At 37.2% G+C, this 24741-nt stretch overlaps 2 protein-coding genes across 8 annotated transcripts in view; both read left to right on the top strand.

Annotated features, from left to right (window-relative positions):
- Positions 1 to 244: 244 nt before the first annotated feature.
- LOC114317039 (protein TRANSPARENT TESTA 9) overlaps positions 245 to 24741 on the top strand; it is a 64988-nt gene continuing 40491 nt past the window's right edge. For 4 of the 7 annotated variants that reach the window (XM_028263728.2, XM_028263731.2, XM_028263729.2 and 1 more), the window contains exons 1-6: positions 245 to 588; positions 14905 to 14956; positions 15139 to 15215; positions 15326 to 15459; positions 23901 to 23997; positions 24161 to 24218. In XM_028263728.2, the coding sequence (XP_028119529.2) occupies positions 536 to 588; positions 14905 to 14956; positions 15139 to 15215; positions 15326 to 15459; positions 23901 to 23997; positions 24161 to 24218 (471 nt within the window). In that variant the 5' untranslated portion in view covers positions 245 to 535. Of the gene's footprint in view, positions 589 to 740; positions 800 to 14904; positions 14957 to 15138; positions 15216 to 15325; positions 15460 to 23900; positions 23998 to 24160; positions 24219 to 24741 lie in introns of all 7 variants that reach the window. The other 3 variants (XM_028263730.2, XM_082892050.1, XM_082892051.1) reach the window with 3 other exon arrangements.
- LOC114317036 (large ribosomal subunit protein uL16) lies at positions 6428 to 7086 on the top strand (the record flags this gene model as incomplete). The annotated part of the gene is given in 2 exon segments (XM_082892052.1): positions 6428 to 6724; positions 6726 to 7086. Coding segments are annotated over 2 exon segments (513 nt in total), but the record flags the coding sequence as incomplete, so codon positions are not given.

The following is a 24741-nucleotide window of genomic DNA, read 5'->3' on the forward strand; positions in this document are numbered from 1 at the left end:
AAAAAATATTTATTATATGCGCTTTATAACTAAAAAAGTAAATAATATAATTTCATAATTTTTAGGTCATAATGAAAAAAAAAAATCATAACTAAATAGAATATGAGATATAATTAAAAATCTCATGAATTATAATTAAAATAATATTATAATTAATTTTTTTATCATAATTAAAAATAATAATAATACAATTAAAAAGGTAAATGATATGCCGCGTTGTGTACATTATAATTTCCCAAGATGTAGATAAATCCAACGGAGGTTCAAAGATGTGTGGAGTAGTAGACTCGTTAGAAACGTTGACAGTTGGTTGCCGAATTTTCCAACCAAATCAATAACCACCAAACAGCCAAACTTACGTCCCCTTGCGCGCGGGCTTTTCTAAGCATAGCCACTCTCTCTCTCTCTCTCTCTCTCGCACATTACTGCTTCAACTCCCCCTTTCACTCCATCCTACTAGGGTTTCACATCTCTCAACCAAATTCAACGTCTTCTTCTCTTCTCTCTGCCTATCCCTCCATTGAATTCATTCATTATGTGGCGCGCACTCTGGCGATCTATCGATCGCTTCTCTCTCCAGCATTTCAAGTGAGTTCTCTCAATTTATGCGCTTGTTTTTGTAGCTCTTTTATCTTGCCAGATATATGCACGTACAAATGTAATGTAGTGAATGAAAAATTGTTGATCTTTTTGGAAATTACAAGTGCTTGATATAGTTTTGAGTTTGAGTGCGCTTGCAGAGTTGTTTTGGGCTCTGTAGTTTTGGATCTTCACGTGGGATTGGTTGATTTTACACCTGGTATGCTTGTACTTCAATTTCAAGTCTTGCTGTGAAATATCCTAGTAGTGGGGATTATTCTTAGGGCAAATTTCATTTTACCCTTGTGGTTTGGCTCTTATGCCGGTTATCCCTACTATCATTTGAAAATAAGCCCATAACTCTAATTGTGGTTTGTGGACTTAAATGCATTGCAAGGCCCATTGACGGCTTAAGTGGAAGACTAAAGCACATTTGTATATTAGTAACCTTATTTTGCAAACCACAGACATTTTCCATCATTTTATTTTATTGGAAGGCAATGTGCTTTACTCCATGTGCAATTGACCCCTTGATATTAGGAAATGAGCACATAATCCCCTTATGTCTTGGCTTGTGTTTCACACTTGCTGTTAACTTGTTAAATTGGACATAATGGCTGACGGTGCACTTTAGTCCACAAATCACATTGGGGTTATGTGCTTTTTGCCAAATGATACGGTGGTAATCTACACATTGGACAAACCATAAAAGGGTAATGTGAAATTTGCCATTAATTTTATCGATCCACTTTGCAAATGGGGTTCCCAAGACCTAGAAAGGAGTGCCCTGTCAAATTAAGAATTGTTCTCAAGGAATGCTCCATTTGTAAAAACTTTCATGGCATTATATGATTAACAACTGCATTCAATCCAAGATTATCATTCAATTCAAGCCTTGGGCCTTACCAAGGCTTGTGAGTGTGTTAATAAGATTGCTAGTAAGAATGTTAGTGTCACTAGTATTGTTGCATTGATTAAACAAAATCAATGTCCTTGGCCACTATTGTGGAAATTTTTTGAGAGATTCAAGCAGTTATCAAAGACAACCTTAATCTTGATTGGAAAATGTTTCTTTTTTAACGCTAGTTTAGAATATGTTAAATTCAAACTTAATAGATGCGTTATCTGACTGAGCTAGATGGACAATATGAATGTCCTTTTATGTTTAGAGATGTTTCTTCATACACTCGTCCATTAAAGTAGGAGTTTTAGGAAAACCACTGCTCTAACCAATTAGACATGGACTACAGTTAGATTATCCCAATAAACCCGTAAGACATGTGCCATATGATATAATGTGGGCCACTAATTAAAATATTTAGTTTTACACGATTTCCATTGTTGGTTTGCTTAATAAAGCGGTAATGTTATTCTTCGTAGCCTATGAAATGCATCTTATGTTACTGTTATTATCTACGTCATTTGTATTTGTGAATCCTTTAGCTATGACTTTCCATAAAAGTTATTAGTCTCTCCTTATGTCTACTTCCACTACTTATCATATGCACTCAACTGGTTCCCTTTTGTGAGTCATCCAAGTGCTATTATTACTATTTAAAATTTTTATTTCTGAAGTACCTTAATCCCCTCAATTGTTCACTTTGGCCAAGACAAACATCTGTTATATTCTGAGGTAAACATAAAAAGTAAGTAAAAGAGTGACAGAATAAGGTGATGGGAACCAAGGAAAGAGGAGATTGAAGACACATGTGAGTGAGGAGCAAGAAACGTGGACCAGGAGAATAGGAAACTAGAATTTTTTGGGGATTTAATAGAATTTAGTTTCCCTTTTTATTTATTTTCGTTTCTCTTTTTTCTAATTTCCTTTTTTGGTTATGGAAAGTTGTTTTCTTATGTAGATGAGATTGTGCAATGGTATTCACCCAAAAAAAAGAAAAAAAAAGGGATTGTGCAATGGATCAAGTACCTTTGAATGAATTATTATTGAGAGAAAATATATTTATGAAACCTAGTGTTGTTGTGCCATTTTCAAGTTCTTGGTTCTACACTTTTGGGAGTTTGTGGATTGTCACACCCCGATTTTCAAAGATTTAATTAGGCGGAAACTGATTAACCTAAGTGTGAGACTTTTGAAAGAAACTTCATTCTCATTCATTTAATTATCAAAAATCCTTTTAGTTAACAATTTTCTTTACTTATATTGAAAGTCCACACAAGAAAATAATAATACTACGGATGGAAACCATAAACTCACTCTCCGTGTATTGCATTCAATATGACATGTTCTTTACAAACAAAATGCCCTACGAGATTACAATAATAACGAGGGTGTTGCCCTTTACTAAAAGAAAGGTGCTCAGCCAAATAAAACAAATAAAGGCCCAGAGTCAAACATAAAAAAAATAGGAGCATTATGGCTTGTCACCATGTTACAACAATAATGTGACAAAACAATATGTCTGATCCTCAAGCCTGAGGACACCCACTTGCAACTGTTTGGTAGGGTCAAACCACACACTCACCAAATAATCTCATAGCATTCCTTTAAAAGACATGCGAGTATAGTGATACTAGATGTATACATAACATCATGCCATGCCAAATATCCTTGTTTAATTACTTAATCCTTTACGTCCGATATATTTAATTAACCCCACTAGTTAAATAAATAATCAAACAAAATAAGAGAAGACTGTTAACAGGGCCTCAATTACATTTTATTCAATTAACTCATGTCAATTAATTTAAATAATAAAGCAACTACAATAATTGCCAACAGGGCTTCAATACTTGCCAATAGGGCCTTAGGTCCAATTTATTTAATTAACTCATATTGATTAACTTAAATAAATAAATCTTAAACATAATAACGACCAATAGGGCAATTACCCTGAAGCAATCCATATGCAAATCAAGGATCAAATTGAGAGAGAGAAGACAAATGCCCCAATTAGGGGTAAAACCCCCAAGGGCTAGAGAGAGTCCTATCACCTACTTCACCCACTTCACCTACTCCACCCACTTCACCTACTCCACTTCACCTACTCCACCTACTACCTATTCTTCTCTTCTATATATAGGAATCATTGTAAACATAACAACATACATCAATCAATAATACATCCATTTTAACCAAAAAAAAAAAAATGTTAAAATTGATGTATTATTGATTGATGTATGTTGTTATGTTTACAATGATTCCTATATATAGAAGAGAAGAATAGGTAGTAGGTGGAGTAGGTGAAGTGGAGTAGGTGAAGTGGGTGGAGTAGGTGTAGTGGAGTAAGTGAAGTGGGTGAAGTAGGTGATAGGTTTTAACAGCCCCCCGCAAACTCAAGGGGGATAGGAACTAACCAACTTGAGTTTGGAGAGAGTAACAAAACAAGAAAATACATAAAAATAAAAGAGGATAGGAGACACTGTATGGTCGTGTCAGACCGTTGGTGAAGGCACTGTATGGTGGTGTCATAACGTTGTAGAGGACACTGTATGGTTGTGGCAGACCGTTGTAGCAGATAAAGTCTGGATAGGTGACGAGGTCACACCGGACCGATGGAGAAGCTAACCGGAATCAAATATCGGGACAGTTTATAGGGTCATGTCGGACCGTTGTAGATGCTAACCGGAATCAATGTCGGGACAGTTTATGGGGTCATGTCGGACCGTTGGAAAAGCTAACCGGAATCAAATGTCGGGACAGTTTAGGGGGTCATGTCAGACCGTTGGAAAAGCTAACCGAAATCAAATGTCGGGACAGTTTTATGTGGTCATGCCGGACCGTTGAAAAAGCTAACCGGAATCAAATGTCGGGACAGTTTAGGGGGTCATGCCGGACCGTTGGAAAAGCTAACCGGAATCAATGTCGGGACAGTTTAGGGGGTTATGTCGGACCGTTGGAAAGCCTAACCGGAATCAATGTCGGGACAGTTTTATGTGGTCATGCCGGACCGTTGTAAAAGTCGCACCCTCAAAAGGTGTGCCCAATCTTTCAAAAGGCGTGCCATCAAAAGGCGTGCCCAATCCATAAAAAGGCGTGCCATCAAAAGGCGCGCCCATGTTGTCGTTGAGCGCCGAGCGGCGCATGATGCGCGTGTCTGCCTTGGCTATTTAACCAAGACGGAGGCTGAGGCTGAGGCTGAGACAAAAACCGACTAAAAAACCTCCGAAAAACTCTTCGTTTTCTGAGAGAGATACTTTGTAACACTTTGTTGCCCAGAAAATGGCTTCGTCTTCCCGTGGTCTGCTCACTCTCTTTCCAGACCTTAACGAGGCCACAAGAGAGATAACTGGTGCAGTTGCCCTGGAACCTCAACCAAGCGCCTCTGGTTTTGCTCCGTTGAACTTTCCGATGCGGTCTGTGGAGCAAAGAATGGCAGTGCAATCGGATGTTGAGGCCAATCAGTATACATTGAAGTCATGTGTGGAGACCATGACGGCGGTCACAAACTTGTCGCAACGGCTTCAGAGTAGGACAAATGAGGTGCAGCAGTTAAACGCCCAACTGGCTCTGCTCCAGCGCATGTATAAGGATGCGCGAGCAGAGATAAGTGTGCTAAAGGCGGAAAATAAGGAGCTGAAGCGGAAGGCCACCGTGATGTTCCGATTTGGAGGTCCACCATATGCTGCAGTGGAGGAGTAGGGGGGTGTGAATGTGCTTAGTGGCGTGGGAAACACAGAGGCAACACTGTCAAGAGCCGCCCAGGACGGAGGCAAGAAGAAAAGACCGGCGGAAGAGGCGAAGAAGTGAGGTCGGTGGGTGGCCGTCTGCAGAAAAGAAAACAAATCTTTTGGTGTTGTGTTTTGGTTTGTTGTTTTCATGTCGGACTGTTGGAAAATACACTGGATTATGGTGTATATAGGCTGCCCAAATATATATACATGGATATATATATATCGAGCCCTCAAAAGTCGCGCGCTCAAAAGGCGCGCTCACGTCATCAAAAGTCGTGCCCGACAGAAAGCGTCGAACCATCAAAAGAGGCGCCGGACACGCGGCGATGCACGTGATTGACAGAGCGTCGTGTCGTCCGCTGACATGACCCCCTAAACTGTCCCGACATTGATTCCGGTTAGCTTTTCCAACGGTCCGGCATGACTCCCTAAACTGTCCCGACATTTGATTCCGGTTAGCTTTTTCAACGGTCCGGCATGACCACATAAAACTGTCCCGACATTTGATTTCGGTTAGCTTTTCCAACGATCCGACATGACCCCCTAAACTGTCCCGACATTTGATTCCGGTTAGCTTTTCAAACGGTCCGACATGACCCCATAAACTGTCCCGACATTGATTCCGGTTAGCATCTACAACGGTCCGACATGACCCCATAAACTGTCCCGACATTTGATTCCGGTTAGCTTCTCCATCGGTCCGGTGTGACCTCGTCACCTGTCCAGACTTTATCTGCTACAACGGTCTGCCACAACCATACAGTGTCCTCTACAACGTTATGACACCACCATACAGTGCCTTCACCAACGGTCTGACACGACCATACAGTGTCTCCTATCCTCTTTTATTTTTATGTATTTTCTTGTTTTGTTACTCTCTCCAAATTCAAGTTGGTTAGTTCCTATCCCCCCTGAGTTTGCGGGGGGCTGTTAAACCTATCACCTACTTCACCCACTTCACCTACTCCACTACACCTACTCCACCCACTTCACCTACTCCACCTACTACCTATTCTTCTCTTCTATATATAGGAATCATTGTAAACATAACAACATACATCAATCAATAATACATCAATTTTAACATGGTATCAGAGCAAGGTTAAGCACTTAGTATTTTTCGCTTCACCAGCGGGCGGCAACCTCGCCTTGGCCGCCCGCCGGACCTCAACCTAGTCCGCTAGAATTTTCTACACATACCTTGAAATTTCTTTAAGTCCACCACCTTCACGCCCAACTCCTTCGAGTCGATGAGTTTCCCTTTTGTGTGCATTTGGTCAGCTGGGAGAAGGAGAATGTCTCCAGTGAGGCACTGGAAGCTGCACGTATTGCGTGCAACAAATACAAGACCAAGTTTGCTGGAAAGGATGCATTTCACTTGAGAGTGAGGGTACACCCATTCCATGTTCTGCGTATTAATAAGATGCTTTCCTGTGCCGGAGCTGATAGGCTCCAGACTGGTATGCGAGAAGCTTTTGGTAAGCCTCAAGGAACATGTGCACGTGTGGCCACATGGTCAGGTCGTCCTGTTTGTCCGCTGCAAAGATGGAAACAGTCATCATGCCCAGGAAGCTCTGCGTCGTGCAAAGTTCAAGTTCCCTGGTCGTCAAAAGATCATTGTCAGCAGGAAGTGGGGATTCACCAAGTACAACCGTACTGATTATCTTAGGTGGGGATTCAAGTTCCTCTCTCTCTCTACACCTGGGCTCTCTCTTCTCGGTGGTGCATGAAAACAAACAAGGCAGCATGTTTGGTTTTTCAGAGAGAAACACACGGCACACATGACATGCATTTAATCTCTCCCTCTCGGCAGACCTATGCACATGGGCACACACTCAACACACAACCCAGATACACTCACACACGGCACAGACAGACTACACCACACATAAAGCTACACACCATTCACACTGCCACATACACACACATGCACGACATCCCTCTCTCTTCATCATGTACCCCACTCTCTCTCTCTCATCTTTCCACTTTCAAACTCACAATCCTTTTTTTAATCAACCCACTCCCTCACTTTCTTTAAACCCCTCTTTCCCTCACATGGGCTTGTCCCCTCTCTCTCCTCCGTTTGATTTCAAAATCCATTATTTTTATTTATTTTCTCCTAACCACTTTCCTTATTTCCCCCATCTTTCATTTTGATTTCAAATATATTCTTATTATTTCTTTATTTATTTTTCTTTCACATTATTTTTAATCTTTTTCAAATTTCATTCATACCATATAGCTTTGCACACCAAACCATATTTTATTCATCTCAGGGATCAACCCCGATCACAATTTTACACACAACAAAAAAAAAAAAAAAAAAACAACAAACCAAAACACAATACCAAAAGATTTGTTTTCTTTTCTGCAGATGGCCACCCACCGACCTCACTTCTTCGCCTCTTCCGCCGGTCTTTTCTTCTTGCCTCCGTCCTGGGCGGCCCTTGACAGTGCTGCCTCTGTGTTTCCCACGCCACTAAGCACATTCACACCCCCTTACTCTTCCACTGCAGCATATGGTGGACCTCCAAATCGGAACATCACGGTGGCCTTCCGCTTCAGCTACTTATTTTCCGCCTTTAGCACACTTATCTCTGCTCGCGCATCCTTATACATGCGCTGGAGCAGAGCCAGTTGGGCGTTTAACTGCTGCACCTTATTTGTCCTACTCTGAAGCCGTTGCGACAAGTTTGTGACCTCAACATCCGATTGGCCTCAACATCCGATTGCACTGCCATTCTTTGCTCCACAGACCGCATCGGAAAGTTCAACGGAGCAAAACCAGAGGCGCTTAGTTGAGGTTCCAGGGCAACCGCACCAGTTATCTCTCTTGTGGTCTCGTTAAGGTCTGGAAAGAGAGTGAGCAGACCACGGGAAGACGAAGCCATTTTCTGGGCAACAGAGTGTTACAGAGTATCTCTCTCAGAAAACGAAGAGTTTTTCAGAGGTTTTTTAGTCGGTTTTTGTCTCAGCCTCAGCCTCAGCCTCCGTCTTGGTTAAATAGCTAAGGCAGACACGCGCATCATGCGCCGCTCGGCGCTCAACGACAACATGAGCGCGCCTTTTGATGGCACGCCTTTTTATGGATTGGGCACGCCTTTTGATGGCACGCCTTTTGAAAGATTGGGCACACTTTTTGAGGGTGCGACTTTTACAACGGTCCGGCATGACCACATAAAACTGTCCCGACATTGATTCCGGTTAGCTTTTCCAACGGTCCGACATGACCCCCTAAACTGTCCCGACATTGATTCCGGTTAGCTTTTCCAACGGTCCGGCATGACCCCCTAAACTGTCCCGACATTTGATTCCGGTTAGCTTTTTCAACGATCCGGCATGACCACATAAAACTGTCCCGACATTTGATTTCGGTTAGCTTTTCCAACGGTCTGACATGACCCCCTAATCTGTCCCGACATTTGATTCCGGTTAGCTTTTCCAACGGTCCGACATGACCCCATAAACTGTCCCGACATTGATTCCGGTTAGCATCTACAACGGTCCGACATGACCCCATAAACTGTCCCGACATTTGATTCCGGTTAGCTTCTCCATCGGTCCGGTGTGACCTCGTCACATGTCCAGACTTTATCTACTACAACGGTCTGCCACAACCATACAGTGTCCTCTACAACGTTATGACACCACCATACAGTGCCTTCACCAACGGTCTGACATGACCATACAGTGTCTCCTATCCTCTTTTATTTTTATGTATTTTCTTATTTTGTTACTATCTCCAAACTCAAGTTGGTTAGTTCTTATCCCCCTTGAGTTTGCGGGGGGCTGTTAAACCTATCACCTACTTTACCCACTTCACCTACTCCACTACACCTACTCCACCCACTTCACCTACTCCACTTCACCTACTCCACCTACTACCTATTCTTCTCTTCTATATATAGGAATCATTGTAAACATAATAACATACATCAATCAATAATACATCAATTTTAACAGAGAGAAACCAAGCTAACTCTATTCACAATGTATATTCTTTATTCCAAAACTAAGTACAATGGGTATTATTACATCACCTATTTATAGACTACAACAAACAAGCTATTTAACAGACACCTAATCTATTTATTCTACTACATCCTACTTCCCCTCTCTAAGAAACTTGCCCTCAAGTTTAAATAGCAACTGAGTGTGCTCAATGTAACACCATGCATTGAATCTGAGGCGAGGAATAGGTGCTACATCTCCATGCTCAACACAAACATAGCAATCTCAATTCATTCTTCCTTGAATACATGTAATTACATCCTTAGCTAAACAACCATAGGTGCAGACTGACAACCCCCATCATGCCCTCCATACACTCTTTCTAAAGCTCGGAGAAACCTCCATTTCTTGAGCCTTCATCTCTGATTGGCACACTGGTGCAGAGACATACTCATTCAATTGGAATGAGACCAATATACTAGCAAAAGGATACCTTCCAAAGCAAGGGTGAAGAATGTGACAAAAGATGAAAGGATCGACTAGCACAAGGATACCTTCCAAAGCAAGGAGTAAATATAAATATATTCATGTAAAGAGACCAATACACACATGTATATATAGATTAAGGTGAAGTTCTCCAAATTAAGCATTGAAAATTCTAAGTCAAAATGTCACACAAATTCCATTATCTATTTTGTTTATATTCTATGCCATGCATACACACAAACACACACACGTGTGTGTGTAGAGGGAGAGAGAATGAATGTGGGAGGCTTCCATGGAAGGCCGTGGTTATAGCAGTGGTGGCCTTGGGTTATTGGAAGAAGTGAGAGAGAACAAAAGAAAGATGAGAGGGAAAAGTTTTGTGGCATTGAAAGGAAGGAGGAGACTAGGAGCAAGAAGGAAGGTGAAAAGAAAGAAAAGGAAGGGAAAATAAAAACTAAAAATTAGAAAGAGGGAAAAACTTCAATTGGTACTTTCCTTAACCTAATACTTGGCTTTTGTTTTTGACCTTGGGGTTTGTTACAATATTGTTGCATAACTTTCATTACATCCTTAAGCACTTCTTCTACCTTCCCTACTTGTTTTGACAAAAATTCAACTCCTTTTACATCCTTGCTTCCCACCGTATTTTCTAAGAACACAAGAAAGGGGATTAATGATGCTTAAGGTAATATACACATATATCAAATAATGTCTAGTCTAGCATGTAACACATAGCACATATAGTTTACACAGTTAGAAGGTTGCACTATATACATATACCTAGAACACATTGGTAGGACAACCTATTCATTCCCATGAAATTTACCCAGAATTTCTGATTTGAAGCTATGTTGGCGCCGAATGTGATTCCAATCAAATTTTCAAGGTCATTCAGCAAGGGCATGGGACTCTAGGGTTCAATACCTCAAGTTATAGGTTATCCATTGAACAACAAATATTCTATACACCTGACACTCATTATATTTCACAATCAACAAACTCCAATCAAATCTTATGATTTTCTTGTAAGATCAAGATCCAATGATGCTTCCAAACTTTTATACCTCTACGCTATAGCTATACACATGCCTAAATACACCTAGATACAAACACATACATAGCATGAATGCATTCCTAAAGTTTCATTCTAAGGAAACCTATTGCTCTGAGGCCCCGTTTGATTGTCCACATTAGATATAAGAGTTTGAGGAGGATATGTAATACCTAAGGATAAAAATGGGATATAATATATTGTAGGATATGAAATGGATAATATATACTGTGAGGTTACTATGTTTGGTTAAGATAGGATATAGGATGTGATAAGAGGAGGGTGATTATTTTTTACATTTGGATAAAAGATTCCCTATATCCAATGTTGGGGGATATACAATACTATGTTGGGGGGGAGCGGTGGTATTGCATATCCCCCTTTTTGTATCATATATTATCCAGACTTCCTATATCCAGAGCAACCAAACACGGGATATAGGGAGACAAGAAAACATGTGGGACCCACCTCATATTATATCCGGCCCATATAGGGCCTAAAGGACTAAGTGTGTGAAAATAAGGCTGTGCTCTGATACCACTCTGTCACGATCTCAACCCGCCCCAAACAGGATAGTGTAGTGATCAGCTAGTAGTCCTTGACTACCAAAGACCTAATTAAACAAAAAGCAAGTTGGACTCTTATAATAATTGGGGAAAATGTTGTTTTAAATTTTGGAAGCCATTAGTCACTTTAGTTAGAGTCTATTAAATCCAATTGAACATCCATTTAGAGCGGTGCTTAGCTATTTGTAATGAAACATACATCGTTCTTGATTACATACATATTTATAAAGGATACAACACCTACAAGACTAATTACAACCCTCTTCTCTCTACCATATATGCACATATTTCAAGGAACTAACTTCTTTATGATGCTTCTTTTGTACCTACAAACATATAGGGGAGAGGGGTGAGTCATTGCCCAATGAATAATAATAAAGTAAAGCGGTAAATGAATGAACACCGATGAGCTTTATAAACATAACATCAAAACATAGCTTGAACATAGCTTAACTTAAGTAAGATGATACAAAACTTGACTTGCACATAATGATGAACACTCCAAGGAACAAGGTGTTTAACCAGCCTGGGTACCGGTTAAACAACCCACCACGAGGGTGGCAAGGTGAACTCAGCCATGAAGACGTTATTGGCACAAGTCCCCCAATAACTAGGACTTCCAAGGGTGTCATCTTTATACATGATACGAAAATATAGGATGTTCATTCATAGCAAACAATAACATAGCTTTCATAAACATAATAAGCCTTGCATTTGAAACATAGTTTATCAAACATAGCGTTACTAAATTACTAGCAAATGGCTCCTTGAACAAGGGATTACTCCTCCGAGTGCTTGACCTACACAAAGCATAAGCAAGGCATTGAAAACACTTAAACTAGCAAGCTTCTAAATTCATTTCAAGTGTTTTAACTTAGCTTAGTGTTTCTTAATCTTTACTTAGATTATCCAAGATTTTTCTAAGCCTAATTCAAGTCTAAGTCAAGTGTCAAATATGTATCAAATAGATGCCTAGAAGCATCCTAGGTGATTAAGGCTTGATGAATATTGAAGTGTGCTAAAGACGTATGTTGAAGGGCCCTAAGTATTCCACAACAATGTCATATGCTTTGCATTGAAAAATATCATGTTTAGATGTTTAAGGTTTAAGGAAATAGGAAGAAATGAAAGAGAAATAAGTTAGGAAAGGAATTAGCATGAAATGGTTAGGATGAAAGGGAGAAGCCTTCACTAATTTAAACATATCTTTCTGTATATTTAGAATTTGGATGTGAAAGTATCACCATTGGAAACTAGACTTCCAGGACTTAAATTTAGACTCAAAAATCATTTAAAACTGAGTCCAGATGAGAGAGATATCCCTATTTGAAATTGGGTTAAAACAAGGATGCCACACGTGCGGGGATCAGGGCTGCATGTGCGGTTTTTGCAGTCCCAAAAATTGGTTTCTGAAAGGTCTAGCTGCACGTGTGGGGCTCAGGGCCGCACATGCGGAAGTGGCTGTTCGAAATTTCTTGTTTTGGTCCGAAAACCTCACTCTTTTCTCATCTTTTTCCCCTTCTTTTTAAGATTCCAAAGCATGATTTTACGCGCATAAAACTCTTGAAATTGTCATGAAAAGATCATCCTTTTCAATGCAACATCATCAAAAAATGTTTTATTTCAAGGCATAAAGATTAAAACATATGTTTTGTCAAGAACTTCATGAACTCTTCTTTCAATTCAAAGCCCTCCTTTATATCTTTGAAAACATGGAATCAAACTTGCCAAACTCTTGAAAATCATATGAACACAAGAGGATAAAGCTTCTTTTAAAACAAGAACATCAAAACAAGATCATAATGGTATGAATCTAAACCACCTAGCTTTTTCTTCAACCTATTTTTATCTTTCCATTCCTTTTCTTCATATCTCCAACATATCTCCAATAATAACCCAAATTAATCCTATCTTTTCTTTAATCTTAGATGGGAGGAAGAATTTCCGTAAGAATTAGGGCTCAAATCTTACCTTAGAATGATTAAGGGTGATTTTTGACAAGGTTCTTCATGCCTTCTCCTTTTCTCTTCTTCTTTCTCCTCTTCTCCTTCTTTCTCTAGCAGATTTTTCTCTTCTTGTTTGGCTTTATAAGGCAAGGTAGGACAAGAGTAGAGTTGAGTTGAGACAAAAAGGGAGGTGTATGCATCACCTACTTGTTTGCTTCACCAAATTCCTTAATTCATTAATTTAATTAATCAATCTTAGTTATTATTAATCAAGGTTAGCCTCTAATTAATCAAGGTTTAACTTAATCTTGCTTAACTTAATTAATCACGATTAAGACTCACTAATCTTACTTAAATAACACTAATCCGGATTAACAAAATAATATAACATTAAAATAAGAAGCACATTAATCTAAGGTCTTTAAACTCCTTAATTAAAGTTTCTTAGGTGATCTAAGCATTCAATATCCATATCAAAATTCATCTCCTAACTCCATGTTACTTATCAATTCGCACACCAAGGTTCTATTTCTAAATTGTCTTAGGTTTTTCATCAATCACAAGTATCCTTAAATCCCTTCTTCTTAGGCCCTCTTCCTCAAGTCTTTTTAACTACTCACTTCTATGCTTTTACTTAAAGTATTCTGTATGGTGAGATAACTAACCTGACTTGAGACATTCAAGGATATGGTACGTGGCATTATTTGGGGTGTCACAATAATGCAATAAGAAAGTAGCCATGGTGATACTGCAATTCATTTATCTAGATAATGGAAATAAAAAAAAGAAGTTTAAAAATTGTTACATGCCTTTTACTTTTTGGTTTCATAATTTCAATGTAGAGTCACTCTTTTTTATTTTTCATTTTTCTGTACATCTAAAATCATTCACTAGGAAGCACGGATGTGGGTTTGGTTACATTACAGGTACGCCGATATGGCAAAACCTAAAAAAAGATAGGATATGAGTACGGATGGGGTATGCCCATAAAAAATATATTTTTATTATTTGTAGCAAATAATGCATGATATAATAACAACTAGAAAATCAAATGCAAAATATAATTGGAGTAGCAATTAAAGAAACAGTTAACAATGGATGGAGATGGTAGGAAAAACAAAGATGAAGATGGGTACTCCAACCGAGTGAGAGGGTTGTTGTAAAAAACATAGAAGATGGAGAGGGATAGTTGGAGAGAAGGGGAAGCCAACAAGGAACAGGAAGTATTTTTAAATTTTTTGATAATTGCAAAAATATACCCTTTAAAAATAGGCACAATATAGTTGGTGTAGTACCCTTACATTTAAAAAAAAATAAAAAATTTATGCCCCAATGTACCCACAAAAGTACCAGAGCCGTACGTATCCCATACTTGAGCCGTACCCAACATTCAAAAAGTACCAGATATGTATTTCTCATACCCAGTATGCTTGTAGCTGTACTGGTATGCTTATTCGTACTAGGTAACTACTCTATACTCATGCGACAATATTTTTGGAGTACCGATGCTTTATAGATCTTTCATAAATGGTGTAACTAACATCATTGACAATAGTTTTAATTAATTAGATATTTCACCAGAAATGTCATTGTTTTTTTTATTAGTTTATTTGTGAAGGGTCTGTTTGTTCTCTGGTTTTTCTCTAAATATTGTTTGTAATTGAGAGCTCATTTTATCTACATTTGGTTACAGATATATAATTAATGAATTGCGGGTGATCAAAGTAGTGGACAAACTTAACAAGGTACTGCAGTTGGAGTTATAAAATATTATCCACTATAACTTTTCCTCTATATAAAAAAAAAAAGGACAAGAAAAAGAAAAAGAAAAAAAACAGTTCTCGATAAACCCAGACATATCAAGCTTAACAAGGTACCCTTTTTTGTCCTCTTTCTGATCTCATAATTCATGTTTTTATCGTTCCAGGAATTAGTTGTAGATTTACTGCAATCCTTAGTGGAAATAGTCACATATGGTGATAGACACGACCCGATGATTTTTGAGTACACATTCTTACTCTACAACTTGTTATTTGGGATTCATATATTTCTGTACCTTCATGATTTTTTGAGAGTTGAGTTTTTTCCCCTCTTCCTTTTTCTAAACTTCACAGATGCTTCATGGAATATCAAGTATTAGGAGAGTTTGTTCGTGTGCTAAAGATCAGTAAAAATTCAAGAATTGAGGCACCATTGCTTCAATATCTCAGCATAATGATTCAAAATATGGATACCGAACATGCAATTTGTAAGACAAATGATATTAGATGATCTTCTTTCCTCCCTCTTTCTCTCGTTTCTGTGGCTGTGGTGTTCATTCACGTGCATGTGTAATGCTAGCACTTGCTTGATTATTACTTTTTCTTTGCTTTTTCAGCATAATGACTAGAACATGGGTGAACACGTAAAGTGTCATGTGTAATCTCCTTAATATACACATTCTTTCTCCTCTGTGTGTTGTTTTGGTGACTGTCACAGTACTAGGCAGATTTTTTGTTTAAAACGTGGATGTAAGCATGAAATTTGTGAAATGTTAGTTTCGTTAACAAGGAACAAAAGTTTGTTTCACTTCCATCAAAATGGCTGAAACGTCTTCCTTTCCTTGGAAACCAAAATGAAACATTAATGGAATACCAAAATTACAATGTTTCCACCAAAATGCACTGAAACAGTATGAAACATACCGAAATTGACGTAGCGGAACATACACAGGAACTAGATATCGTTTAGTAGACGAAAGGGGATCTTGAACCATGAAAAAATAGAATCTTGAATCCTCAAAGAAGAGAAACTCTTAATATTATTGATAAAAGGTTGATTTGCCCTTAGGCTTACATAGGTATTTATACTAAACCAAGTCTTGAAGACCAACAATCTAAAAATTAGGAAACAACCTAACTCAAGCAATCTAAAAATTAGGAAACAACCAACGAGCTTACTTCTTGTAGAACAAGTAACCTACTTGTTTGGGAATTGGCTATTTTAGTTGGGTTTTGGCTTTTCACAAAAAGACGTATATGAAAGTTGAGAGAGTTATATGATAACTTGTAGTGGCTTTTTGGCTTTTTAGCTAAAAACCATACTAATGCATGATGATTAGGGCAGCCACAAATCTGGGTTTTTGGGGCTGATTTTAATTGGATTTTATGACTGAAATTGCAATAAAAGTATAGGGGACAAGTAGGGTTTGTTAGGGTAAGAGTTTAAGCATGTAAAGAAGGGATTTTGACACTATTTTGGGGCTGTGAACAGTATCCGTGTACATTGTTTGGGCTGTTAACAAGTACAGAATACAAGAGGGAAAGAAGGAGAAGAAGATAGATATAGGAATCACTCCTAGAATTCCTTAGGCATCGCACCTAAGGTTTGATTGCATCACACAATCCATAAGAAGCTTCAAGAGCTCTGAAAATTCTCTAAAATATTAGCTCTATTAAATTATGTGTTATATAGCTTTATATAGAACTAAGAGACTTCCTAAACCAACTATAACCAAAAAAAGAAACTACTATAATATCTTTTGACTTAAAAAACTAATCTAAGACTAAATAAGAAACAAAACAAATAGTAATTAAATTATTTGACCCACAAGATGACCATGGGCGACCCCTACAGCCGATGACAACAATAATGAAAATTTCCAAAATACCCTTGACCTTAAAAATTCTAGAAAAACATAAAAATAATAATAAAATAAGACTCTAATAATACTAGAAATATAATTATACTTAGTTACTATTGGTTTCTCTTTAAAATCATGCCAAGTTTCAAATATCGCTACTACTTTGAATTTAGTCTTTCTTGAGTTTCTTATACTCTGTATCATTCTCCCTTGGTTGGAAAAAACTCGACCTTGAGTTTTGAAGTGTTGAAGTATTAGAATCCACAACTTTGAAATTGCATCCATGGGTTCATATTAAAATCTTTAAGTTGTCGCCGCCTTTTCTTTGTTGGAGATAGGAACAAAAATATTTTGAGAAATTGATCTTGTTCTTCATGATACTAAATATGTCAGGAATGACAAATCAATAGAAGGAATTGAAACATCATTGAATGGATTCAAATCTAGGGCTTCAAAATTCATTCCGTGCATTATGTTCTCATTTGGCTTTACAAGGCATTGTTTGTAGTCAAGTTGAATACTTCCACCCACAACATTAATTCTGGATTCCAAACTCATCCTCCTTTTCAACCAATGTTTAATCATGCAATTCAACATTGCCATCCCTTTGAAAAATATCAGGATCTGTCAAAGAGAATTTAGGCAGCAAATTGGTGGCCTGTAAAGCCATATTTTGCTCAGAACTAGCAGCTGGTTGCGTCAATTCTTCAGTCCCTACAGCTTCTATAGCATCCAATTCCTCACTTTGGACTCTAGCCTGTACTTGAGTAATAACTAGATCTTCTTGAGGTGCTTTTGGATCATCAATAAGTGCCTTGTTATCCTTCAAAATCTGGTTTCGAACATATTCATTGGCTTGCAACTTCAATCGTGTACAGTTTTCATCCCTAAAAACAATATTTGGTTTTGGTGCATTTTCTTGTGGCTTTTCTACATCTTGTGTCACTTTAGCTTTTTGTTTAGGAGTTTTTGTTGGCGTCTGTTGTTGGAAAATCTTTCCATTATGTGCAGGCTTCAAAACTATAGATTTCTCCTTAAATTTTACAAAAAACTCAAATTGTATAGCTGTTTCAATAGCATCTTTGAGATCTTCCAATATGCATGAGCATCTCTATTTTAATTCCAAATCTCAATCCACTTTTGAAACGAGCAAGAGTCATCAGTTTAGTTTTGGCTTAAGTTACCAGAAATTGCTAAGGAGGAGGCAATTTGCGATTTGGATCATATGATCCCAATCGCGGGTTGTTTGCAAACTAGATTGCAGATTTGGGCGTTCCAATGAAAAATCGAAAGAACGAAGAAGAGAACAATACTTGCTATGAAACTTATAGGTTAATGATGGTGGGATTTTCCGATTCATCATCGCTGCTTTCCCTATGCGTTGCTGTCATCATTTGTTGCTTTTGCATCGTCAACCACCAAATCAAGACAATAGACTGATTGACGAAACTGGTTGGTGCTTCTTTGTCTCTAATTGCGATTGTCAAAGATGAAAGGGTTTGACTTTTTGAACTGGAACAGACTTTTTGGAATAGACTTTTTGCAAGTATGGAAATTAGTTCAAGTAGTTTAATTTCTATAATTCCATTGTGAAGAAAAAATCTCATTTGATTAAAACTATATATAAAAATTCTTATATGTACACAATCATACATTTCTATAAATATTACTAAATGATCCAAAAAATTGTTCCACATTCCGAACAAATGTATTTCGTTTTGACTAAGCGATCTGAAGAAGCCTACCCCTACGGTATGACGTTCCGCAAGGCATGCAATACTACGTTCCCATTCCCGTTCCTGTTCTGCGTACCACAACGATTCGCGATCTAGGTGACTTAGCATTCGACAACTCTAGGCTTGATAAATAACTCCTTATATTTTCTTGCATAATCAATCACAAACATGTTACCTTGCTCAAGAGTATACAGTTGATCAAGAAAATCATCTTGAAGATCCCTTAGACAAATTTTTTCTCTAAGCAGTGCTTTACCCTCTTCCCAAGTCAATCCATTTGTATAGGATCTCCCACAATGTGAAAACATCATGGTGGAAACTTAAGTTCTGATACCAAACTGATGTAGGACAATTAGGGCAGCGGCAAATCTGGGCTTTTGGGGCTGATTTTAATTGGATTTTATGGCTGAAATTGCAATAAAAGTATAGGGGACAAGAAGGGTTTGTTTAGGGTAAAAAATGGGTAAGAGTTTAAGCATGAAAAGATGGGATTTTGAAATTGTTTTAGGGGCTGTGAACGGTGTCTGTGAACAGTGTTTGGGCTGTTAAAAAGTGCAAAAAATACTAGAGGGAAAGAAGGAGCAGAAGAAGATAGATCTAGGAGTCATTTCTAGAGTTCCTTAGGCATCACACATAGAGTTTGATTGCATCATACAATCCATAAGAAGCTTCAAAAGCTATGAAAATTCTCTAAAATATTAGCTCTATTAAATTATAAGCATTACATGGCTTTATATAAAAGTAGGAGACTTCCTAAACCAAGTAAGAAACTTAATAATCCTAGGATAGTCATACCAAATTATAAGATTCTTAATAAAATAAAGTAAAAATACTGAAACTCTTAAAATCTTGTGATATATCAGATCTTAGTAGTAGGAATAGTTCAACTTGCTCACGATTCTTCCTCAAAAGCGTGATTTTGCTCTTCTGACTTAGATTTGTAAAAGAATCGCGAGTTTGATGCGAGAGAAACGCGAATCTTATCGATTCCTAAATACAGAAGAAACGAAATAGCCATAAATACAGAAGAAACGAAAAAGGAGAGAGCAAGGACTTGGTCGAGCCAAGGTGCAAAATAAAAGGCGGTCGCTCGAGCGGTGACTTGGTCGCTCGAGCCAACTACAAATGTCTGCAAAAATACTGGATGCATGAAATGTGCGCTCGAGCGACAGATTGTTTGGTCGAGCGGTGAGGCAGAATTCTAGAATTTCCATAACAGAGGTTGAACTTCAAAACACATGTTTAGATTATGGATTCATGCGAGACTTGTCCATATACTTGAAAACATGTAATTAAACATAAACACTTGATGATTTACAAATCTTATGCTGAAAACTTCATGAATTTACCAAAATTAAACCTTGTTTCTTCATGCATGTATGAACCTCAACTCCTTTTCTTGCTTTTCAAACACATGCTCTTTAATTCATATATTCATAAAATTCAACCTTCGAAACCATAGAAATCAATGATGCATGTATGAGATAGTTTCAAAACTCAACATGGATAATAAATTCATGATCAAATATGAAGAATCTTAACAAAATCATGCATGCATGTATGTCTAAACTTCCAATTCATCATCTTTAAGCTTATTACTTGTATGTAATCATATATCTTCTTGAATTCACATCTTTGATGACTTAAACTCTTGAATTATTGTTCAAACTTTTACCTAAGGCCTTCAATGATACCAATTCTAGGAAAACTTGAGTTGTCTTCCTCAATTCTTCAATCCTTAAGCAAAATTCTTCAAGTTGAGCTCTTCTCTCTCTAAAATGAACTCTCCCTCTCTCTAGAACTCTCCTCCAGCAGATTTTGAGCTCAAAACAATGAGCTTAATCTCATTCTTAACATATATATAGCTTAATTAACTTAATACACCAATCAAGGATTAAGCTAGTTAATTGAGGTTAAGGTAATTGATCAAAAGCTTAATTTAATTGATTTAATCTAATTAATTTATTCTGAATCAAATTTTAATCAAATTTCCCATAAGGCTCTAAAAATTATGTCATTCACAATAAACTAACCAATTTTAGTTTCTGACGCCATTAAGTCTTCAATTTCAGATAATAACAGAAATCTCAACAAACATTCCTACGGTTAACCAACATGAATCCAAAAATCGCATCAAACATATAATTAGCATTCAAATTCACCCTAAGCACATAAACACATACAAAATTAAAAGATTAAAGGCATAATACGTGATGGGGTTGTCACACTTAAAGAATCGATCATGAACTCAACTAGATCATTTTTCCCTTGCTTTACCTCTTCATAGTCTTCCGCAAACCTCTTTGCCACAGTAAATTCGGTGACCTTTCCTTCATCAATTTCAATTTTCTCACTGTTGTTGCATTCAAATCAGTCTTCTACTTCTATTGAATCTTTGTTTGGGTCTTTTCAAAATTATCTCAAAATCCTTTTTTTTTTTTTTTTAATGCTTGGTTGATCATAACAAGTTTGTTGGCTTGTGGAACACGACCAACCTATACCCGACAAACCCGTTGACTTGTTCCTTGAATAATTTGTATCCACAGTTGCATAATAGTTATAAAATAGTGAAAAGTAGTGAATCAAAATTACCTTGGAACAATTGTTTCAACTCAAGTGTTCTATGACATTGTTGATACATTTGTCTATGATTTGGTTGAAGGCATCTGGCGATCATCAACTTCATCTTATACCACGTCATAATAGATTGTTTGTACAATCGCCTTCAATTTCAATAAGGAAGCTATGCTTCGGAAAGAAGAGAAGCAAACAGAACCTTTTCTACTTGACCGCTAACTCATGAACAAAGTTGTCTTTTGCCGCCTCTCATGCAGCAAATGAGTGGATCTTCACTAAAAGCTGGCTCTATTGGTGAATGGATAGCACCCCTCACTCTACCATGAGAACAAAGAAAGCCGCACTATCTCCTTGGAATTTTGCCTACCGCCCTTCGGTGGTATAGTAGGATGGATAGCAAAGCCGCCTTCTGTCCTTAGAGACACAACTTTGGAACTTAGGTGCAACCTATGAAGCATGGGACTTTGACAAACATGCCATACCCGTACCGGACACTTGTATTTTTGCATACGCACCTTTTGTAAGAAACATGTACCAAATTTTTGCTTCTTAATTTTTGCCATACCTCAAACGTCCCTAGCATATAACCAAGCCATACCATTCCTTAGTTGGAACAATATTTTCTTCTAATACATAGGTGAAATTAGTTTCGTTAGACTCTATTTATTTGTTATTTTATTTATTTTGTAAGTTACTTAATATAATGACATTTAATTTTGGTTTATATCTTTACTTTTTGTCATTAAATAGGAATTGTAGGTTGAATCTTAACAAACTAAACCATTTAACTAATTTTTACTTTACTCCAAATTAAAAATTAATATTTTTTTACAAACATACCCTACCTTACCCGTACCCATACCCTACTTTTTTTTTATTTTACCATATTGACGTACTAGTACCCGTACATGTGCTTCACAGGGTGCAATATATTTGGCTTGCTTTTCTTTAGAAAATTTACACTAAGAATTTGTCAACTTTGTGAAACCAATATACAAATTCCTCGACATAGAAAGAAGCATTAAATGTGGAAATTTCTAGTTTACCTGATAATCTGAAAAGTCATGATTCATGCGTTTATGCCTATTGAACATGTCACCAAATTTTCTTTGCCTCCTTGCCGACTTATATTAGCCATAATCCTCAAATAACTCATCTTCATATTTGTCCTCACTATTGATTTCATAATAAGAACATTTCAAGATGGTTTGGCTAATAGGTTGGCTTCGGCCAAATCCATTAGCGTAATTCCTAGTAACATTGTGACTATCAAGTTGGCCTTGGGCAAATCCCTTGGCACAAATCCTGTTATATCATTCCCCACGATCTTTGTCAATAAGGTTTGCTCTTCCTACTCCAATGAATGACATTGAGCTAGGAGAATCCTTGACTTGATGCAATGGAATACACACGATAACTAGATATTGCTCTAGTGGATGAAAAGGGCTCTTGAATCCACGAGAAAAATAGAACCTTGAATTCACAAGAAAGAGTAATTCTGAATATCATGATAAAAAGTTGATTTTCCTTTAAGTTTACATAGGTACTTATGCTAAACCAAGTCCAAGAGACCAAGTAATCTTGGAAACCAAACAATTTAAAAATTAGGAAACAACCTAAATCAAGCAATCTAGAAATTAGGAAACAGCCAATTATTGAAAAGCAAGTAATCTAAAAATTAAGAAAACAAATTCAATACAAATTAAGAAACCTAATAATTCTAGGATATTCATACCAATTTATAAGATTCCTAATAAAATGCTAATTTAAAAAATTCTAATATATATATATATATATAGAAACTTTTAAATTCTTGTTCTCCATCAGAAACAAAGAATCGATTTGACACTGATAAGGAATATCCAACTATGATCATTTATATTTGCCTCTTTTTGTCAAAAGGAAAGATTTGAGAAAACAAAGAAAAATATTGAATTTATTAAAGAATCTGAGAAAATAGAAAGGAGAAGAGCAGAGATATAAAGGAGAAAATAAAATTTGCATGATTAAGTCACTTATTCTTTTTATTTGTTAGTGCAGAGTATCTTTTATATATATATATATATTCGTTGATTTTTCTTTTTTCTTTTTAATCTTAACCAGCAGAGTTTTACATTTTTTAAATATATTTTTCTTAGAATTGGAAACTTCCTTCTCCAACTAAGCTTTTAAACCTTTTGTTTATGAGCTTCTAATATTGATAGACCTTAACATGTCCGATGACTTAATTATTGAGGATGTATTAACATTAACATTTTCACACTTTTCCAATTTTTTTTTTTTTTTCATTTTCCTTTTCCGAAACATCCATTTCCTAGCTAACTGAAACAACATACATAAATGAAATTGCGATCCTTGTTTGTGATCATGTTTGTTATCTCCTTGAAGGTTCACATTTTCTCAAGTTTGCATGCATCTCATTAGGGCTTATGCACCATAACATGAGCAAACTCCTTGAGTGTTCATTTTGCCATCACTCATGCTATTTAATTGTGTCCAAGCGTGTGCATGCACACTTGTATCTTTCTTCTGGAGTTTGGGCTGGGGGAGGGTTTGTGGAGCTTTGATCCAAGAATTGTTTCTACATGAAGCTTTCAGCACCTCACAAAAGATAGGCCACTGCCTGCATGAGCAATGAGGCTGTATTATGTTCTTTACTATGTTGTCCCCTTTAAAAGAGTTTATTTATTTGTTTAATCTCCAATGGTTGTTTGTACTTTTTTCTGATTTAATGTTCATATTTGAATGCTGCAGATTACTGTTTAAGCAATGACTATATCAACAGCATAATAACCCATCAGTACGAATTTGATGGGGGAGATCTAGCTCCTTATTATGTATCATTTTTAAGGTTAGATTACCTTGCTTCCTCTTTATCCCTGCTCTGTTTTCCTTTATGTTAATGATGATGACACATTTACATTGCCTAGTTTCTGGTTGGGTTTATTAGCTTCTATTGTTTTTTCTTACTTTTTTTCTTGTTTCTTTGCCTTACCATCTCAAATTTGATTCAGAGCAGTGAGCAGCAAATTGAACAGAGATACTCTCTGTCTTCTTGTGAAGGTTCACGAGGTAAATTGACACTCATAGATGTAGGAAAAATTGTCAATTTTTGCTGAATGCTTTAGGTTTAAATGCTATAATATGTTGGTTTAAATGATCATGAGGCAAATATGTTGAAGAACGTCACAACTCTCGTACAAATATGTTGAATCGAAAAGATTACAGAATTATAGGGAAAACAAGAGAATTTTCTCAAACAGAACTGTGCATTATTAATCAACTGAAGAGCCGTCGAGGCTTTGATGCAGGACTAGTAGGGACTACTTTCCCACAAGTAGTGAGCCCGGGATTGGTGTACTGGAAGCTGCAACAACAGATTTATAGGGCTGGATTTGGTGGATTTTGTGACTGTAAAAGTATCTATAAAATAGGTGTTTTAAGGGTTTGTAAAAAGGTAAGGTTTTGGAAATGAAAACACAAGTGTTTAGGGGGGGCTGTTGGGTGGCTGTTCTAAGCATTGTGGAACAGTGACCTTGCTGGGGGGAGAGAGAGAGGTGCTTTTGTCATGACCCCATCCCGCCCCAAACAGGAT

The sequence above is a fragment of the Camellia sinensis genome, chromosome 10 (assembly GCF_055761805.1).
Source record: "Camellia sinensis isolate YWXY chromosome 10, ASM5576180v1, whole genome shotgun sequence".
In the NCBI taxonomy this organism is placed as follows: Eukaryota; Viridiplantae; Streptophyta; class Magnoliopsida; order Ericales; family Theaceae; genus Camellia; species Camellia sinensis.